The sequence below is a fragment of the Macaca fascicularis genome, chromosome 13, assembly GCF_037993035.2.
Source record: "Macaca fascicularis isolate 582-1 chromosome 13, T2T-MFA8v1.1".
In the NCBI taxonomy this organism is placed as follows: domain Eukaryota; kingdom Metazoa; phylum Chordata; class Mammalia; order Primates; family Cercopithecidae; genus Macaca; species Macaca fascicularis.
In genome coordinates, this window is record NC_088387.1 from 50,821,855 (window position 1) to 50,841,912 (window position 20,058).

General features: G+C 40.1%; 1 protein-coding gene across 14 annotated transcripts; it reads left to right on the forward strand.

Annotated features, from left to right (window-relative positions):
• The first annotated feature begins 9 nt into the window (after nucleotides 1-9).
• Nucleotides 10-18,307, forward strand: MCEE (methylmalonyl-CoA epimerase). Of its 14 annotated transcripts, none has more exons than XR_010580414.2 (7): nucleotides 10-88; nucleotides 455-556; nucleotides 5,590-5,927; nucleotides 8,749-8,952; nucleotides 11,435-11,554; nucleotides 15,331-15,426; nucleotides 16,057-16,276. XR_010580414.2 is itself a non-coding variant. In XM_015433563.4 (4 exons), the coding sequence occupies exons 1-4, from the start codon at nucleotides 49-51 to the stop codon at nucleotides 16,207-16,209; spliced, it is 471 nt and encodes a 156-aa protein (XP_015289049.1). In that variant the 5' UTR covers nucleotides 10-48; the 3' UTR covers nucleotides 16,210-18,307. The 14 variants fall into 14 exon arrangements, 5 of the variants coding, with proteins under 5 accessions (XP_015289049.1, XP_015289048.1, XP_005575690.1 ...); XR_012422215.1 differs by having other exon boundaries at nucleotides 5,590-5,765; XR_010580415.2 differs by lacking the exon at nucleotides 15,331-15,426 and having other exon boundaries at nucleotides 16,057-17,244.
• The last annotated feature ends 1,751 nt before the right edge of the window (nucleotides 18,308-20,058 follow it).

Consider the following 20,058-nt stretch of genomic DNA (forward strand, 5'->3'; position numbering starts at 1 on the left):
TCTCTCACCGTCCTCTGCGGGTCTGGACGTGGCGGGTTGCTTTCCAAAATGGCGCGGGCGCTGAGGGCTGCCGCCGGGAATGCCATAGGTGAATACCGGGCACCGGCGAAAGTCGCCGTGGGGCGGGGGGTGTGGGAACGGAGGTCGGGGGCGGAGGAGGCCTCGGCGTGGCCAAAGCACCTTTATCTAATGCCCTCTTTCCCCCGGGGGCGCGTTCCACGGCCGCTGCTGGCACCTAGGCTGACGGTAACTTCCAGAAACGCCTCCGCGTAGTAGCGGGGATTGCCTTGTGCACGAGTCCCATTGCCATCCGGGAGCTGTGCGCCCTGGGCACTGCACCTTCCAGTATGTGGGCGGGAGAGGCGAGGGAACTTGCCCGGTGGGTCAGGCAGGGCAGGGACAGAAGTGAATAGAAGCGGGTTGGTAAGTTATTTTACTGCGCACCAATAAAGAGAATGGGGAGAAACCAGAAAGGAGAGCAAGTCCTGTAAAAACAACAACTGCTACTTCGGCCGAACTCCAAGCATGACCAGCTTTCTGTTGGGAACACTCAAAGGTCAGTGGTGTAAAGAATACAAAAGGAGGGATTTTTCCACGTGCACTAATGTGTTTATCATCGCGTACATAGATAAAAGCATGTGGATTTGGAAACTTCCTTGAGTTATCTCCCCCTTCATTTTTTAAAAAATGTGTACATAGAATAAGTTATGACAGAAATAACTGTAATAATTGTCACGTTTTCTGACTCTCACTTTCTCCTCTTTTTATCCTTTTTTTTCTCTTCCTCCTTTTATGAGAGGGCAAGTTTTTCCCTTAATCTGAGATTCCCTGTTAGGAAGAAGGTGCCAAGTGGTAATGCCCCAGAGTTACTCTGGGACATTCGTGATAAATCCTTTTAGCACCAGAGCACATTCTTAACCGTAAGGCATACCCTCTTAGGTGATACACAAAATAGGAACGTAAAAATATAAATAAATGAATATTTGGGAAAAGGCATTTTTATGTGTACTTTTAGAACTGCACCCTTTAATGATTGACAGTTTGGGAAAAAGTATGATTTCCAACGGGTCATATACATACTGCAAGAACTCAATACAGATAAAGGTGAATGTTTGTTTTGTAACTTACATACACGTCTTGGCATAAAGGAAAAATGAAGATAGTGTATTCCAAAGATTGCCTTTGATTTGTCCTTTTAAGATACTTGAAACTTAATGGCTGCACTTTTGTGTGTGGTTGAATATACATAAAGTAAAATTTACCTTTTTTTTTTTTTTTTTTTTTTGAGATAGGGTCTCACTCTGTCGCCCAGGCTGGAGTGCAGTGGCGTGATCTCAGCTCACTGCAAGTTCCGCCTCCCAGGTTCAAGCCATTCTCCTGCCTCAGCCTCCCGAGTAGTTGGGATTACAGGCGCCCGCCACCACGCCCGGCTAATTTTTTGTACCTTTAGTAGAGACAGGGTTTCACCATGTTGGCTAAGCTGGTTTCGAACTCCTGGCCTCAGGTGATCCGCCCACCTCAGCTTCCCAAAGTGCTGGGATTACAGGCGTGAGCCCGTGTCTACTAAAAATACAAAAATTAGTCGGGCGTGGTGGCGCACGCCTGTAATCCCAGCTGCTCGGGAGGCTGAGGCAGGACCCGGGAGGCGGAGGTTGCCGTGAGCCAAGATTGCGCCACTGCACTCCAGCCTGGGCAACAAGAGCAAAACTCCGTCTCAAAAAAAAAAAAAAAAAGGTGCTTTTTAAGACTGAATAATATTCCGTTGTGTGTGTATACCACATTTTGTTTATCCATTCATCTCTTGGTAGACGGTTGGGTTTTCCCCACCTTTTGGCTATTGTAATACAGCTATGAACGTGGGTATACCAATACCTCTGAATTCCCGCTTTTTTGGGGGTGTATATTCTCAAAAGTGGAATTGCTGGATTACATGGTAATTCTATGTTATGGCTCCTCTTTTAAGGAACATAAAACTTCGCAGGAAAACAAAAGCACAGAAAAATCAGATTGAACACGTAGAAAAGTTCTGAAAATGGAAATTGAACCTGTTAGGTGGGAGACAAGAATGACCAACTTACATGACTGCATAGGTTTACTTTTATTAATCATCTGTAAATGGGCTAACAAATGTAATCTGTTTAGTTACTGTAATGAATAAAAATAAAATTTGATCATAGTTTGAAACAAGTTGGAGATATATATATGGTGCTGTGAAATTAACTGGTCAAATGGTTAAGAGAAAACTTACCAGACTAACTTGAAGGCACTTCTAATGAATGACTTTCTAAATCTGTATGTTTCCTCAAACCAGATAGGTGAAAATTCAGACTTACGTTTGGCCAGGCGCGGTGACTCGCGCCTGTAATCCCAGCACTTTGGGAGGCTAAGGCAGGTGGATCGCCTGGGGTCAGGAGTTCAAGACCAGCCTGGCCAATATGGCAAAACCCCATCTCTACTAAAAATACAAAAATTAACCAGGTGTGGTGGCATGCTCATGTAATCTCAGCTACTCGAGAGGCTGAGGCAGGAGAATTGCTTGAACCTGGGAAGGAGAGGTTGCACTGAGCCGAGATTGTGCCATTGCACTCCAGCCTGGGCTACAGACCCAGACTTGTTTCAAAAAAAAAAAAAAAAAAAAAAAGCTCATTACATGTTCTAAAATTAGATTATATGAAGTGAATTGTACACTTCAAATGGGTGAACTTAGTACTTTTTGTACAAATTTAACATCAAATGTCTTTAAATAATAAGTACTCTTAATGCATTTGACTATAGATCCTTGCAGCTAAACTTTTATGTATGCAAGGACAGTGTTTAAAAAGTGTAATCAGAAATAAGCGCAAAATCTGAACTGAAAGAAACGCAATGTTATTTTTAAGTCAGGACACTAAAAGTGATTAACAAGAACTGATATTGAAAGGAAGATTGGAATGAGAGTTAACATACACATCCGATTTTGATCTTTTACCTGTATACCAGCTTCCTGACGTATGTGAAAGTAGTTTCTTAAATCTGTATTCATCTTTACACGCATTTTTTATTAACACTTCTATTTTTAAATATCTTACGCATTTATTTGCATGTGGTTTTACATTGTAGTATATTCATGCAAAGCAACCTTTATTGGAAAAATCACAAATTAAACATTACAGAATTCAAAATAATGCAGTTCTGCTGCACTATTCTGAAATGGGAGGCAGAGAAACCTAAAACTAAAGAGCTGTGAATTCCTACGAATTAGAGGGCAACCTGAAATAAAAATAGCTTTAAAAAGTTAGCTTCAGTGTTGGTAATCATTTTCATAATTTATGCATATGTTAAAACATCACATTGTATACCTTAAAGATACACCATTTCTATTAGTCATGGGACCTCAAGCTGGAAAAAAGTTGCTACAATTACTTGTAGCAAGAGAAAATATAATAAGAATTCAATTCACAACAAATTTTCAGGAGCACATTTTTATTAAATATAAAGCTCTATCTCATTTTAACCTCTTTATTCATTGTTCTCTACCCAGTTTCCTTGGTCTACACAATTTCACCTTTGGATTTTTATTGTTGGGCCATTTTTTTTTTTTTTAGGTAAAATTTATATAACAAAACCCTTTAAAAATGTACAGTTTAGGCCGGGCGCAGTGGCTCATGCCTGTAATCCCAGGACTTTGGGAGGCCAAGGTGGGTGGATCACGAGGTCAGAAGTTTGAGACCGCCTGACCAAGATGGGGAAACCCCATCTCTACTAAAAATACAAAAATTAGCCGGGTGTTGTGGCACGCACCTGTAATCCCAGTTACTCAGGAGGCTGAGGCAGGAGAATCGCTTGAACCCGGGAGGTGGAGGTTGTCGTGAACTGAGATCACACCAATGCACTCTAGCCTGGGCGAGACAGCAAGACTTCGTCTCAAAAAAAGAAAAAACAGTACAGTTTAACAGCAATTATTACATTCACTGGGTTTGTGCAACTGTCACGTTTATCTATTTCAAAACGTTTTCACTGGCCTAGTGTGGTGGCTCACATCTGTAGTCCCAGCACTTTGGGAGGCCAAGGTGGGAGGATCGCTTGAGCCCAGGAGTTCAAGACCAGCCTGGGCAACATGGTGAAACCCCATCTCTACAAAACATACAAAAATTAGCCAGGCATGGTAGCTCTTGCCTATGGTTCCAGCTACTCAGGAGGCTGAGGTGGAAGGTATTCTTTTTTTGCAATTTAGTTTCAATTGTACATTTATGTATATGTGTACTGGGTTGTAATCCACTTGGATTTCATGGTAACAATGAAACTTACTAAGTTTCTAACTTGTAGGTTTGTTGTGAATATTAGACAGTTGGTGTAAAAAAATAAATGCAGTGCCAGACAGTAGGTGCACAGTAAATTCAGGCCATTCTTGTTGTTAATGACATACAATGACTCTTTGCTGAATGAATGGAATGCAGAGTTGTCTGTGGAAATCAAGAAACTATCTGATGAGGACACAGTGATAGTGAATTTTTAAAATGCTAAAAACTGGCCGGAATGGTGGCTCACGCCTATAATCCCAGCACTTTGGGAGACCAAGGTGGGTGGATCACCCGAGGTCAGGAATTTGAGACCAGCCTGACCAACATGGTGAAACCCGTCTCTACTAAAAATACAAAAATTAGGGTGGGCACAGTGGCTCACACCTCTAATCATGTCACTCTGGGAGGCCGAGGCAGGTGGATCACCTGAGGTCAGGAGTTCAAGACCAGCCTCGCCAACATGGCGAAACCCCATCTCTACTGAAAATACAAAATTAGCTGGGCATGTGGTAGGCGCCTGTAATTCCAGCTACTCAGGAGGCTGAGGCAGGAGAATCTCTTGAACCCAGGAGGCAGAGGTTGCAGTGAGCCCAGATCACGCCACTTCACTCCAGCCTGGGCAAAAGAGCAAGACTCCATCTCAAAAAAATATATAACACACACACACACACACACACACACACACACACAGACATTAGCTGGGTATTGTGGCGGGCACCTGTAATCCCAGCTTCTTGGGAGGCTGAGGCCGGCAAATCACTTGAACCCAGGAGGTGGAGGTTGCAGTGAGCTGAGATCACACTGTTGCACTCCAGCACTTCAGGCTGGGCAACAGAGCATTAAAGAGTACTGTATGTATTCTTTTAATGTATGTTTATACCTTTAATGGACTTGTTACAAAATATAAGACAAAAAATTGGGTACAGGTAGAGAAATTGCTCGTTCTTATTAAATATGTTGTTTCATTGTGAAATGCAGAGAGAGAATAGCAAATAATTCTTAATATGCCACTATTCTTTAAGTGTTACCGGTAAATATGAATCATTATGAAAAAATGTTATTCTGTGTTTTAAATCTAACTACAGCTCAGAATTAGCTTTTTTATTCCAGTCAGTTATTTGAATGGGCAGAGCAGAGTAATTCTGGTGTAAGTTTTTCCATTTATCTCCTGGTTTCATTTCAATAATTGAAAAGAATAGATATATAAATAACGAATTTTTGCATGTGTTATTTGTTTAGTTTTTTAAATTCAATTTAGAAGTGTATTAATTCTCAAAAGAACGATATCAATGGCTGTTCAATTTTTTAGGGCTTTTTTCCAGACTCCAAGCTCCCATTCCAACATTAAGAGCTTCTTCCACATCACAGCCCTTGGATCAAGTGGCAGGTTCTTTGTGGAACCTGGGTCGACTCAATCATGTAGCCATAGCAGTGCCAGATTTGGAAAAGGCTGCAGCATTTTATAAGAATATTCTCGGGGCCCAGGTAAGTGAAGCGGTCCCTCTTCCTGAACATGGAGTATCTGTTGTTTTTGTCAACCTGGGAAATACCAAGATGGAACTGCTTCATCCATTGGGACGTGACAGTCCAATTGCAGGTTTTCTGCAGAAAAACAAGGCTGGAGGAATGCATCACATCTGCATCGAGGTATTTTAATTATTTTAATGCCTGGTATTTTAAATCTGTCTTTTAAAATATGTCTTTTACTTTTTAAGACTAATTATGGTCACTGTCATTAGAAACTTTTGTAAGGTTCTTTATGGAGAATGATAATATTCATCCTCCTCAAAGATGGATCCTTACATACCTTTCTTTTCCCTTTAGAAAATTCTAACATATAATATTAATGTATTTTTTTGAAGTCTGGATTCAGTGACCACTGTAAGTGCCACCAAAGTTAGCCACAATATAGAATCTGCTTTAGAACTGATCATGTGTGACCTCCCATGTAACAGGAATACAGCTGTTTTCACTATCACAAGGCACTTAGGAGAAGCAAATGAAAAGACTTTATAAAGTAAAGCTTTCAATGTACATGCTAAGTATTCTTTATAACTCTTTTCTCTCCTTAAAATTCTAATAACTTCATTATTACAAAGTCAATACTTTTCAATTACTGACTGATTTTTAAGATCTTCTGAATTGCATCTGCCAACAATTTTTAAAGGAATGTGAAGAAATGTTAGACAAGAAAAGTCTCATTAGAGAACATTTCTATAGATGTTCATGTTCAGATAACTGCCTTTTAGAATATCAGCAATGACAATTATGCATCGATTTAATTTGCTAGGACAATTCTTTTGATAGAAAGAATGACATAATTGTTAAGCCAAATTTCTTTTTCTTTTCTTTCTTTCTTTTTTATTTTTGAGATGGAGTCTCACTCTGTCTCCCAGACTGGAGTGCAGTATGGTGTGATCTCGGCTCGCTGCAACCTCTGCCTCCTGAGTTCAAGTGATTCTCCTTCCTCAGCCTCCCAAGTAGCTGGGATTACAGGCATGCGCCACCATGCCCAGCTAATTTTGTATTTTTAGTAGAGATGAGGTTTCACCATGTTGGTCAGGCTGGTCTCAAACTCCTGACCTCAGGTGATTCACCTACCTCGGCCTCTCAAAGTGCTGGGATTACAGGCGTGAGCCACCTTGCCCGGCCTGTTAGGCCAAATTTCTAATACAGAGGAGAGGTAGTTTGATTCTAGAGTGAATTCAAGAATGTATTTAGTTCATTATTGCAAACATGTATGAAACCCTACAATGTGTATTCTGCCAAGTACTTGGAATTTAGCAGTGAATAAGATATGAGTCATGTCCATAGTGCGGAGGGGCAGAAATTTAAACACTCCAGTGCAATATACTATGATAAGTAGATTTGATATGTGTGACTTCGCAGTAGCACAGATGAAGGAGATTGATTGCTTCTGGCAAATTGAGTTGCTGGGAAGTCCTCATAGAGCGTGAGTTACAATGAATGTGAAGGAATTCCCCAGGTGAACAAAAGGAGAAAGTTATTCCAGGCAGAGGGAATTGCACGTGGAAAGGCACAGAGTTATCATAACAGCTAACACTTAGTGGCGGGGTGTGGTGGCTCATGCCTTGACATGGCTTGGCTGTGTCCCCACCCAAATCTCATCTTAAATTCCCACATGTTATGGGAGGGACCCGGTGGGAGGTAATTGAATCATGGGGGCAGGCCTTTCCCATGCTGTTCTTGTGATAGTGAATAAGTTTCACAAGATCTGACAGTTTTATAAGGGGGATTTCCCTGCCCAATCTCTCTCTTTGCCTGCCGCCATCCACGTAAGATGTGACTTGCTCCTCCTTGCCTTCTGCCATGAGTGTGAGGCCTCTCCAGCCATGTGGAACTGTAAATCATTAAACCTGTTTCTTTTGCAAATTGTCCAGTCTCGGGTATGGCTTTATCAGTAGCATGCAAATGGACTAATACACACCTGTAATCTTAGCACTTTGGGAGGCCAAGGTGGGCAGATTGCTTGAGCTTAGGAGTTTGAGACCAGCCTGGGCAAGATATCTCTACTAAAAATACAAAAAGTTAGTCAGGTGTGGTGGTATGCACCTGTAGTCCCAGCTACTTGGGAGGCTGAGGTGGGAGCATCACTTGAGCCCAGGAAGTGCTGAGGTGGAGGTTGCAGTGAGCTGTGATCACGCCACTGCACTCCAGCCTGGATGACAGAGCGAGACCCTGTCTCAAAAAAAAGAACTAACATTTAGTGAGTCCTCTAGTAGTATGTCTACAAAGTAACTCAACACATATTATTTTCTTAAATTCTCATAGCTCCCCTGTGAGGGCCCTATTATCCCCATTTGACTGGAAAGGAAACTGAGACAGAGTAGTTAATTTGCCCACAGTCATATCAGTAGCAGGGAGTGAGGCTGGGACTGAAACCCAGATTGGTTCTGATTCCAGGGTCTGTACTCTTACCCATGTTGCCAGTTGCCTTCATTATATTAACTGAGTTTTAAATTCGTGGTAGGGAAGCTATAAGACCTTAAGCAAGGAACTAAACAAGGCCTAATATTAGCCTTTATTTTATTTTTAGGGAGTTACTTTTGGCTGCAGGTCTTTGTCAGTGGACCTGAGGGTCTGTCTAAGCCCTACCCCACCCCCCAGGGTGAGAAGCAGGACCTTTGAATCCACTTCCCTCTCTCCCACACTGCACTATTGGTATTCCATCAACAGAGTCCACGCCTTCAAAGGAGGCTGGCTATGTGATTTAGAAGTTCAGTTAAGTAAGGAATAGTGGAAGCTCAGTAATGTAATGGCAGATTCAAAAGCAGAGATTGGAAGAATTACATGCAAATGTATTGAGTATAAAATGAAGGTAGGTAAGAGGAGAAGGTGTGAAAAGTGGTTAGTTAGGTGCTATTTTAGTATAACACCACCATCATCTTTCTCTGCCCTCCACAAAAAAATTAAGTGGCTTAATAAGATTTTATTTTTCTGTTTTCAGTCTAATATTAGCTATCCTATGCTGATGGGCAGCTCTGCATATGACACATGACTTACATATGACACGTAACACATGACTTACAAGGTTGCTCCAGGCATCACCATTTGCCAACCAGAGGGAAGGGAAGGTGGAGCAGGAATACCTGGCAAGGACCTTTAAGGAGATGCTCTAGGATCACTTCTGTCCTTATCCCATTGGCCCAAGGTTAGTTACATGACACACTTCTCTGCAAGGGAGGCTGGGGAATGTAGTCTCTAGCTAGGCAGTTGTGTGCCCTGCTGAAACTTGGGAGTTGCTATAATTAAAAGGAGGAAAAGGAGAAAGGTACTGGAGGCCATCAATGGATGCCACACTTGGTGATTTTTAAAAAGTGGTGTGTCACCTGGGCACGGTGGCTCACGCCTATTACAGCACTTTGGGAGGCCGAGGTGGGTGGATTGCCTGAGCTCAGGAGTTTGAGACCAGTCTGGGCAACACGGTGAAATCCCGTCTCTACTAAAATACAAAAACTAGCTGGACGTGGCGGCACACACCCGTAATCCCAGCTACACGGGAGGCTGAGGCAGGAGAATTGTTTGAACCTGGGAGGCAGAGGTTGCAGTGAGCCAAGATCATGCCACTTCACTCCAGCCTGGGCAACAGAGTGAGAGCTCTGTCTCAAAAAAAAAAAAAAAAATGTTGAACCACTCATCAGAGAATTGGCTTTCCCCTGTGTAATTATCACAGGGATACTTTTTGTCCTTTTTCACCAGGATCTTATAAAACCTCTGACTTAGCATGTATCTGTTTGCGCATGCTCCATAGCTTTTCGTTGACTCAAAGACTTGCTGAAATGTCCCTTTCTCATACGTGGATTACTATCTCACTAGTTAATCGGCATTTTTCTGTTGAGGTTGACTTGGTTTCTATTTTCTCTTGTGAGGTTTACCCATATTTCTTGTGTGTCTTTGCCTCTCACTAGAGGAAGTTTAGAGGGCATCTTGTTCCATTTATTCTCTTGCTCATGTATGGACTGAGTCACCCACTGTTTTCTGGCACAGCTTGTGTTTATGGTCCAAACCTGCTGCCTGCGATGGCAAGAGGGGGGTCGCCTTGCCTGCCTTCTGCGTGCCTCTGCTTGAGGAGACAGAGCTGGCCATGCTTTCTCTAGAGAGTTTACCCAGACAGCACAGTGTGTCACAGTGAAAACTTTAAGGGCCACCAGAAATATTTACTTACTCAAATTTGTATTGAGTTTGTAAAAATATTTAAATGCTTCCCTGCTGGTTGGTAAACAGCTGCTGCTCTGTAACCCCTGAGTAACATTCCTTTTCCAAAAGGACCCTTTTCTGGGACCCTTCAGACACCCTTCTCCCTCTACAATTTTTTTTCCTTCAGAGAGAGGCTCTCTGTCACCCATGCAGGAGTGCAGTGGTACGATCATAATGCACTGTAACCTGGAACTCCTGAACTACAGGCATCACCTCATGATGCCCAGCTAATTTTTTTTTTTTTTAAGAGACAAAGTCTTGATATATTGCCCAAGCTGGTCTCAAACTCTTGGCTCAAGCAATCCTTCTACCTCAGCCTTCCAAAGCTCTGGGATTACAGGCATGAACCACCATGCTCAGCCGCACAATTCTATCTGATTAGTATCTTTGTCTGTATTTTTCTGGTTGTTAAGTATTTTTGGTATCACTCTGTCCTTCACTGTAGAAGGTGCTGGGGATATGTGGCTGAACAAGTAGTCCCTGTCTACCCAGAGCTTGCCTGCTTGCTTCATTTATTCATACATGCTCCACATTTTCCAGAAAGGATTAAAGGTGACTGACTAAAAGACAGCCTACAAAATACAAAAGGATAAACAGAAGTAATAGTGCTAGTTGAAACTTAGTGCTAGTTGAAACAAAGAGGAAATATAAGGAATGATTAGCATACCTTACTAGTTTAGCCAAATACAGTCCACACCGCATAACAATGTTTCAGTCAGTGATGAGTCCACATGAGGTCCCATAAGGTTGTAACACTGTATTTTTACTGTACCTTTTCTGTGTTGAAATGTGTTTAGACACCATTGTGTTACACTTGCCTACAGTATTCAGTAACATGCTGTACAGGTTTGTAGCCAAGGAGCAATAGGCTGTACCCTATAGCCTAGATGTATAGTAGGCTCCACCATCCAGGTGTGGTGATGTTTGCACAACAATGAAATTGCCTAGTGATGCGTTTCTCAGAACTTGTACCCATCAAGTGACACATGACTGTATTTCTTTCTACTAACCAAAAACAAAAAGGGAAATAGTATTGTATGTCATATGTACATGACATACAATATGTCATAGTATCTATGACTCCTCCCCATTCCTTCCCTTCCTGAAGACTTCAGGTAGGACAGAGCAGAAGAGTCATTTATGTTGATAGGGAGAACCAGACTGGCCTAAAGCAGGGTGTTTGGGCCTCCCAAAGTGCTGGGATTACAGGTGTGAGCCATCACGCCCGGCCCAGGGTCCCAGCACCCTTAATACTTTAAGTTCTGGGATATATGTGCAGAACGTGCAGGTTTACCGCCAAACAAAGCATTAGGAGTTCTCTTATGAAATCGTTCAAACTTATGAGAAGCAGAAAAAAAATCATATCAGTACTCTCATCACCCAGGTTCAACAGTGTTCAAGCTCTTGCTACACATCATCTTTTTTCTTTTCCTTAGATTATTTTAAATGAACAGCATGTCATTTTACCCTTATTCAGTTTGAATCTCTAAGAAATACAAAAATAACCACGGTGACATTGTCATCTTTATTTTCTGGCACTTCAGTCAAAATTAAAGGTAAATCTTTTGGAACCATCTATACACAGCTCATAAATTTCCCAGATTGATTAACAAATTTTTTTTATAGTTGATTTGTTCTAATCAGGGTAAAAACAAGATCCAGTCATTATAAATGGTTGTTAATCTCTTCAGACTCTTTAAAAAAAATTATGAACATCTTATTATAGTTTGATACATTTACCACAATTAGTGAACCAATACCGATTCATTGTTATTAGCTAAAGTCTGTACTTTATTCTTATTCCTTTAGTTCTTACCCAGTGTCCCTTTTCTATTCCAGGATCCCATCTAGGATTTCTCATCACATTTATTTTTATTTTTTTAATTTTATTTTAAGTTCCAGGATACATGTGTAGGACATCCTGGTTTGTTACATAGGTAAACGTATGCCATGGTGGTTTGCTGCACCTGCCAATGCATTACCTAGATATTAAGCCTTGTATGCATTTGCTATGTATCCTGATGCTCTCCCTTCCCCTACTCCTCCATCCCTAGCACATCACATTTAGTCATCGTATCTGCTGAGGCTTCTCTCGCATGTGGCAGTTTCTCAAACTTTCCTTGGTTTTTTGTTTTGTTTTGTTTTCTAACCTTTTTCTAGGATCTCCTTTCCTTGTTTCTGATGACCTTGACACTTTTGAAGATTACTGGTCAGTTATTTTGTAAACTGTCCTTTAGTTGAGATTTGTGTGATATTTTTCTTAAGAGACTCATGTTATTGATTTTGGGGAGAAAGACCATAGAGGTAAAGTGCCATTCTCATCACATCATATCAAGGATTCATGCTATCAACATGACTTACTCCTGTTGATATTAATCTTGATCTCCCAGGTGAGGAGGTGTTGTCAGCTCTCTCCACTGGAAAGCTGTTCTTTTTTCCCCCTTCTCCATATTATCCTCTTTTGGAAGGAAGTCATTATGCAAGGCCCACACTTAAGGAATGGAGAGTTATATCAGTATGGACTTGTGGATATTTATTTTATGACTTGCATTACAATCTAATACTACTTTTTTTTTTCCCTCAGATTGTTCCAGCTTTGGCCATTAGGAGCTCTTTCAGTTGATTCATGTGTCCCTTTGACATACCCCCATCATTTTTGGTTTTGTGTTTGTTTCGTAAGCACTTCCTTTCTTTTTCTGGCACTCTAAGATGCTCCAAATTCATCTTCTATATAAGATGCTCCAAATTCGTCTTTACTCTTTGCCCTAGCCATGTAATTAGCCATTTTATCTAGGAGCCCTGGTTCCTACTATTGGAGAATGGTATTAGAAGCCAAGATCTAGGTTTGTGCTTATTGCTACTAGGGGGATCATTGTACTGAGCCAGCACGGCAAGGAGATATAGGTGTGTATACTGTGTATATACACATATCTATACACATTTCTATATATAACTATATTATAGAATTCATGAAATGTCATAAACTCCTGAGTGTATACTGATGTCTCCAGCTCTAATCCATTACCACATAGACCACACTGGCCTTTATCTTCTCATTCCAACAGTGAGAAACTTAGCTCCCACTATCAGCTATCCATCTACTTCATTGTCCAATTTCGGTATGATGTGTGGTAGTTGTATTCATCTTCTAGGGCTGCTATAATAAATGATCACGAACTTAGTGGCTTAAAACAGAAATTACTCTTTTCACAGTTCTAGAAACTAGAATTCCAAAATCAAGAGGTAAAAAATGTGGAAGAGAAAGAAAACAGAATAGAGCATAAAACAGATGTAGGACATGGTCAAAAGTTCTAGCAGAGTATAGTTGAAGTCCCAGAAAAGAAAGAGAGAGAAAATAGAACAGAAGCAATAATTGAAAAAATAGTTGACAAGGACACTACTAATCTGGTGTAAAGCAACCTATGGTTTCAAGAAAGTCAGCAACCCCAAGTAGGGCAAACAGAAAACCACACCAGACCGGGCAACAGTGATTCACGCCTGTAATCCCAGCACTGTGGGAAGCCAAGTCAGGCAGATCACTTGAGGTCTGGAGTTCAAGACCGACCTGGCCAACATGGTGAAACCCAGTCTCTACTAAAAATACAAAAATTAGCCAGGCATGGTGGCTCATGCCTATAATCCTAGCTACTCAGGGGGCTGAGGCAGGAGAATCACTTGAACCCAGGAGGCGGAGGCTGCAGTAAGCCAAGATTGTGCCATTGCACTCCAGCCTAGGTAACAGAGTGAGACTGTCTCAAAAAAAAAAAAAAAAAAAAAAAGGCCAGGTGCAGTGACTCACGCTGGGAGGCCGAGGCAGGCAGATCACGAGGTCAAGAGATGGAGACCATCCTGGCCAACCAGTAGAAACTGGTCTCTACTAAAAATACAAAAATTAGCTGGGCATGGTGGCGTGCGCCTGTAGTCCCAGCTACTCTGGAGGTTGAGGCAGGAGAATTGCTTGAACCCTGGAGGCAGAGGTTGCAGTAAGCTGAGATCACACTACTACACTCCAGCCTGGCTGACAGAGTGAGACTCTGTCTCAAAAGAAAAAGAAAGCCACACCTAAGCACACCATAGTCAAACTGAAAATCATAGATGACGAGAAAATCTTAAAAGTAATCAAAGTAAAAAAGACATAGTATAGAATGACATGTAATGACACTTTTTACTTGCTGACAGAAAAAACCTGCCAATTTAGAATTCTGATTCTGGCCAAGTTGGTGTAAAAGAGATCAGTTTATCCTCCTCCCTGAAACAAACAAGCAACGTAGACAGAATACATGAAATAATGGATTTCTGGCATTGGACATCAGGCAGCACAGGAGTTGATTTCTGAGAGAGGGTAAACAAACAAGATGAGTCCTACAGTTACCCAGTTTACTGGCTGTAGAGAGTTTCCAGACTGCAGTACAGGAAGGGGGAATCCACACAGAACTTAGTGGTCTCCCTGAGTTGAGATAGGAGTTGGAAGTCTGAGGAGGCCATGGTGCTAGAGTTCACAGCTCTCTCGTGGAGAGCTGCAGGAGAGCTGCACAGAGAGTGAACTCCAAAGATCTGTAGTACCTTTCATGTCTTCATCTGAGTATTGCACGCATGTTAGAAAGCTAGAAATAGAACCCCTTGAAAGCATTGGAGGGAATAATCCACACACAGAGGTGGGGATAGTTTTTTCTTACAAGTCATAGTAATTTCCGTAACATTGGGAAGAGTACTCAGAAGGACTTTGGCTTGGTAGTGAGGAAAATTAGTCCTAGACTAAAAACTGCTCCAATCCCACCTAACACAGCAGAAAAAAAGCTTAATAATATTGATATGAATTTAAAAATAAAATTGACAATGTCTGACATCAGTGAGGACCAATTTTCCTCACTAAGTGGGTCGGGCTGCTCCTGCCACGAACTTCTAGGTCATGTTCTATTCTGAAAAAGATGAGAATTAACCAGCTACAGTGCAAAATGTCATGAAATGAGCCGTGTTCAGAATCTAGGCATGTGTGACTTTGATATACCTATGAGGTTTCAAAAAGAAATATCAGAAATATAAGTAGAATATGTGCCATATGAAGAAATCATAGCTTATTTATGTAACATTTAGTATCCTCATTAGCTGTTCGACTGGTTTTAGAATTCAGTATATAATCCTTGGCTCTTTGGAAATAAAATTGTATAAATGTTAATATTTATTAGATCTGAATGGTAGGTACATGGGTGTTATACTAGTCTCTGTGCTTCTGTGTTTTTTAAAATTAAACTAGTGATTTTAATTAAACTAGTGATTTATGACTGCCTAGGAATGTGGCCATTCATATCATACCTTTTCATGCATTTCCTAGGTTCCCAGTCTAAATGGGTGACTTCCCAAGATAGAGGCAGATCATTTCTCCGTCAAGTATAGAGAGACACATCCGCTCCTCCTAGAGTGTCCATAAGTATGAAGAAAATAGAAATAACTTAGAAGAGGCTGCAAAAACATTAAAGTTTGAAATTTTTTTTAGATGGGGAATAGCATTTTAATGGCAATTTATTAGTGATTTTCATGTATATCTTGATAATGTCAAAGGTATTTTGGCAGGGCAAGTTTTGGGGATCAGGGAAACCCTTGTATTTGCTAAGTACCTATTATGCCATAAACTGTACTGAGAGCTTTTTATCTGTTACCTCGTTTTAATCTGTAGTCAATTTATATGCTAGACCTCATTTGCGTGTTATAGATGAGGAACCCAGGGTTCTCAGGCAAAATCAGTGTCTTCAATCTCACTAATAGTACTGCCAGAATAAACTATTATAAAGTATATCATACATGATTCAGATTATAAGAAGAAACATTTACTAATGGTGAAAATTCTAAGCATTGTGGTTGCTTACCTAGAAAAATTTAGTAACTTCTTTTACTTCTCTGGAAATTTTAAGCTTTTTTTTTAATGTTGATTTAAGAGTGGTCCTGCCCACAGGCAGAGGAGATAGACTGCCTGAGCTCTCAGTTTTTTTTGAATATTGTGATACTGTAAGTTGGTATTTTTATGGTCTCAAATGTGTTCAGTGTATTTCCTTTTCTTAAGGTGGATAATATTAATGCAGCTGTGATGGATTTGAAAACAAAGAAGATCCGCAGTCTAAGTGAAGAGGTCAAAATAGGAGCACATGGAAAACCAGTGATTTTTCTCCATCCTAAAGACTGTGGTGGAGTCCTTGTGGAACTGGAGCAAGCTTGATTTATATTTGCAGGCAACTAAATTAATTGACCTGAAAAAGCCTATCAAATACTATCAAAATGTACTATGACATTGAGTCCTTCACTGCTTCCAACATGTAAAAGTTCACAGTTAAAAACTGAATTACAGAAAGATTATATACATATATAAATCCATAAATATGTATATTTAATTAACAAACATATTTGTTAATTTGAATTTGAAGAAAACCTTGATTACTAATTACTTAGGGAACATTATTAAAGTCATATAGAAATAGATTATTCCTTTTCTACAATGGGGTAATTGAATGTAATGTGTTAGCTATGTACAAGGATATGTGTGTGATGTTGGATGGATACACAAAGGAGTTATGAAAGTATATGACAATTTTGTGGCTCATATTTGGGGCAAAACTTTCTAAGAATGTTTCGAAATACTTTTTTAGAGCAAACTGTTTAAGATTAGGGAATTTTGATCTCAGAATTTTTGCTCTTCAAAAACAACTCATGGTCACAGGTTCCTCAGGGTTCAGGTGTCTTGGGTGCTAGGGCTAGATGTATAGGAAGTTTTGTGGAAAACCTGGTGCGTCATCCAGTGGGTGCGTAGGTGGCTGAATTATTTTTTAAATCAGTAGTAATTTGTAGAGTTAGGTATCACTTAGATGCTAGAACACCACCACAGGTCCTAGGGGAAATATACAAAATGAATAGAAATCCACTGCCAAGATGCTTACGGTTCAGTTGGGGATAGTACTGCTTGAAATAAATGTAAACACTTACAAAACAACATCTGAATGAATTAAAAAGGAAGAGAAAGAGAATAGATCGCAGAGGATGGTCAGACTCAAGTATGTTAGAAACAAGTTTCAGATAAATTTCAAGGATCACAGATGGATGCATTGAATGCATAGTGGATGGAAAAATGGCTAACAAGTTCATGGATGAATGGATGTTGCGTAAATGAGAAGATATACAGACACAACTTGTTATGGAAGACAAGTATAATATCCAATTATACTTGTCATTGAAAAGTTAAAGTAAAAATTACAACATTGATGTGGTTCTTAGTGTATGTAGAGGAAATATTTTAGACAATTGCATCACAGGGTGGGGGCAGTAAAAGGGACTTAAATGGTGGTTAAATATCCACATTCCACTTCAAGTGGTAGATGTTGATACTAGTAGACTGCAATAAACTGCATGTGTGTATTGCAGTCTGTAACCACTGAAAAACTATATGAAGAGATACACTTAAAAATGTAGATAAATTAAAGTGGACTACTAAAGAATGCCCAAATAACCCGCTTGAAGACAGGTAAGGGGAAACAGGAAAAAAAGCAAAACAATAAAATGACTGACCGATAACCTCACTTATCAGTAATTAGGTTCAATGTAAATGCTCTAAACACACCAAGATTGTGAGAGTGAATTTAGAAACCTGACCCAACCAAATGCTAAATACAAGAAACTCAAAATACCGGTAAATTAGCAATGATTTATCAGTAAAAATCAATAAACTAAGAGTAAAAGGATAGAAATAGATACACCTTGCAAACGCTAATTCAGAGAAAGCTGGAGTGGATGAATTATCAGACAAGGTAAACTTTAGGACAAAAGAAAATTGCCAGGGACAAAGAAATACATTACATAATGATGAAGAGGTCCGATCACGAAAAGACCGCAGGTGTGCATTAACCAAATAACACAGCTGCAAAGTATACGATCTAAGAATTGATAGAACTAAAAGAAAAATATAGACCAATTTACAGTTTACAGTTGGGGACTTCAACACCCCTTGTTTAGTAATGGATAAACCCACTAGACAAAAAGCAAGTACGTGGGAGAACTGAACAGTCCCATCAGCCAATATGTAATACACATTTTTTGAGCATTTATGGGACATTCACCAAGATAGACCATATCTTGGGTTATGAAACTAACACATTTAAAATAATTGAAACATAAAATATGTGACCATAAATGAATCAAACTAGAAATCAGTAACAACAGAAAAATCTCACCAAACCTGTAAGTTGTCAAAGAAGTAGCCTCAAGAGAAGTAAAATACATCCTGAGCTGAATGAACTTTGGAAATAAAACAATCATTTTTTATAAAATTTATTTATTGCTTTAATCCATAAATCAATAATAAAATTTTGCTTTCATAAGAAGAATGAAATGTGATCACAAGAAATGCAAAACAGTATGTTTGGTAGATGCTAGTGTTAGCACCCATCCATCATTTCTTCTTTAATAGAATTCTGACTTGGTTAGATTCCCATCCTTATCATCTCCCACACAAGTAAAATTCTCAGAGCCCCAGGGTTAGACTGAAATTACATCACCCTTGCCAGTGATGGGTTTAATGATGTGGTTCATAACTACATATGGTTAGGTAATTCATATGTAGACTAAAAGCATGAAGAAAGGTTTTCTAGAGACATCTGGAAATGTTCTTTCCCACATCTAGATGAGAACTATAAGTCAGCCTCTCTCCCACCAGAGTTGAAGAAGGAAAACAGGTAATTTGGTTGCTACCAGCAACTATCCAACAACTATGGGACAAACAAAAACACAAAAACCTTAGGATAATGGTGATTCTGGTTGGCAGAGTAGAGAGACAGAAAAAAAAAACTTTTCAATGACACTTTTTAAAAAATTAATTCATTGGCTGAGATTGGTGGCTCACTCCTGTAATCTCAGCACTTTGGAAGGCCATGGCAAGTGGATTCCCTGAGCTTAGGAGTTGAAGACCAGCTTGGGCAATATGGCTAAACCTTGCCTCTACAAAAAATAGAAAAATTAGCTGGGCATGGTGGTATGCACCTGTAGTCTCAGCTACTCAGGAGGCTGAGGTGGGAGGATCACTTGAGCCTGGGAGGTCAAGGCTGCAGTGAGCTGTGATTGTGCCACTCCAGCCTGGGTGACAGGGTGAAACCCTTTCTCAAAAGCAAAAATCATTTATTGAATAACAAGTTTAATTTATCAGTGGGCTTTTTAAAATTAAGAAACTTCACTAATAAAAATTTTTAAAGATAAATAACAATTATCCAGAATGTTTACATAATTTTAAAAGCTTGATATGGATTATTTGAACATTAAAAACAATAGGCCGGGCATGGTGGCTCACACCTGTAATCCCAGCACTTTGGGAAGCCGGGGTGGGGTAATCCCAGCACTTTGGGAAGCCGAGGTGGGTGGATCACCTGAGGTCAGGAGTTCGAGCCCAGTCTGGCCCATATAGGGAAACCCCAACTCTACTAAAAATAGAACAAATTAGCCGGGCATGGTGGTGGGTGCCTGTAATCGCAGCTACTCGGGAGGCTGAGGCAGGATAATTGCTTGAACCTGGGAGGTGGAGGTTGCAGTGAGCCAAGATCGCGCCACTGCATTCCAGCCCAGGCAACAGAGCAAGAAACCGTCTCAAAAAATAATAATTCTTGTTATTTATATACTTCAATCAGTGCCTTAGCCATGTCTGTTTGTAACACCTTATTGCATTTTCCTGAAAATTTTATTTTTTTCAGTATAGTCATTTAATTTTTTAAAATAAAATTGTGTACAGTTTTCTTCAAATTACACTTTATAGTTTGCATATTGGAAATTGTTGATATATCTAATTGACTCTTCTCTATAGACAATATATTCTCCCTCCCCCATCCCTCTTTTTTTGAGATGAGATTTTGCTCTATCACCCAGGCTGGAGTACAGTGGTGTGATCATAGCTCACTGCAGCCTCAAACTCCTAGGCTGAAGCAATCCTCCCACCTCAGCCTCCCAAATAGCTGGGACTATAGTTGTGCACCACCACACCCAGCTAATTTTTAAATTTTTTGTAGAGATAGTGTCTTGTTATGTTGCTCAGGTT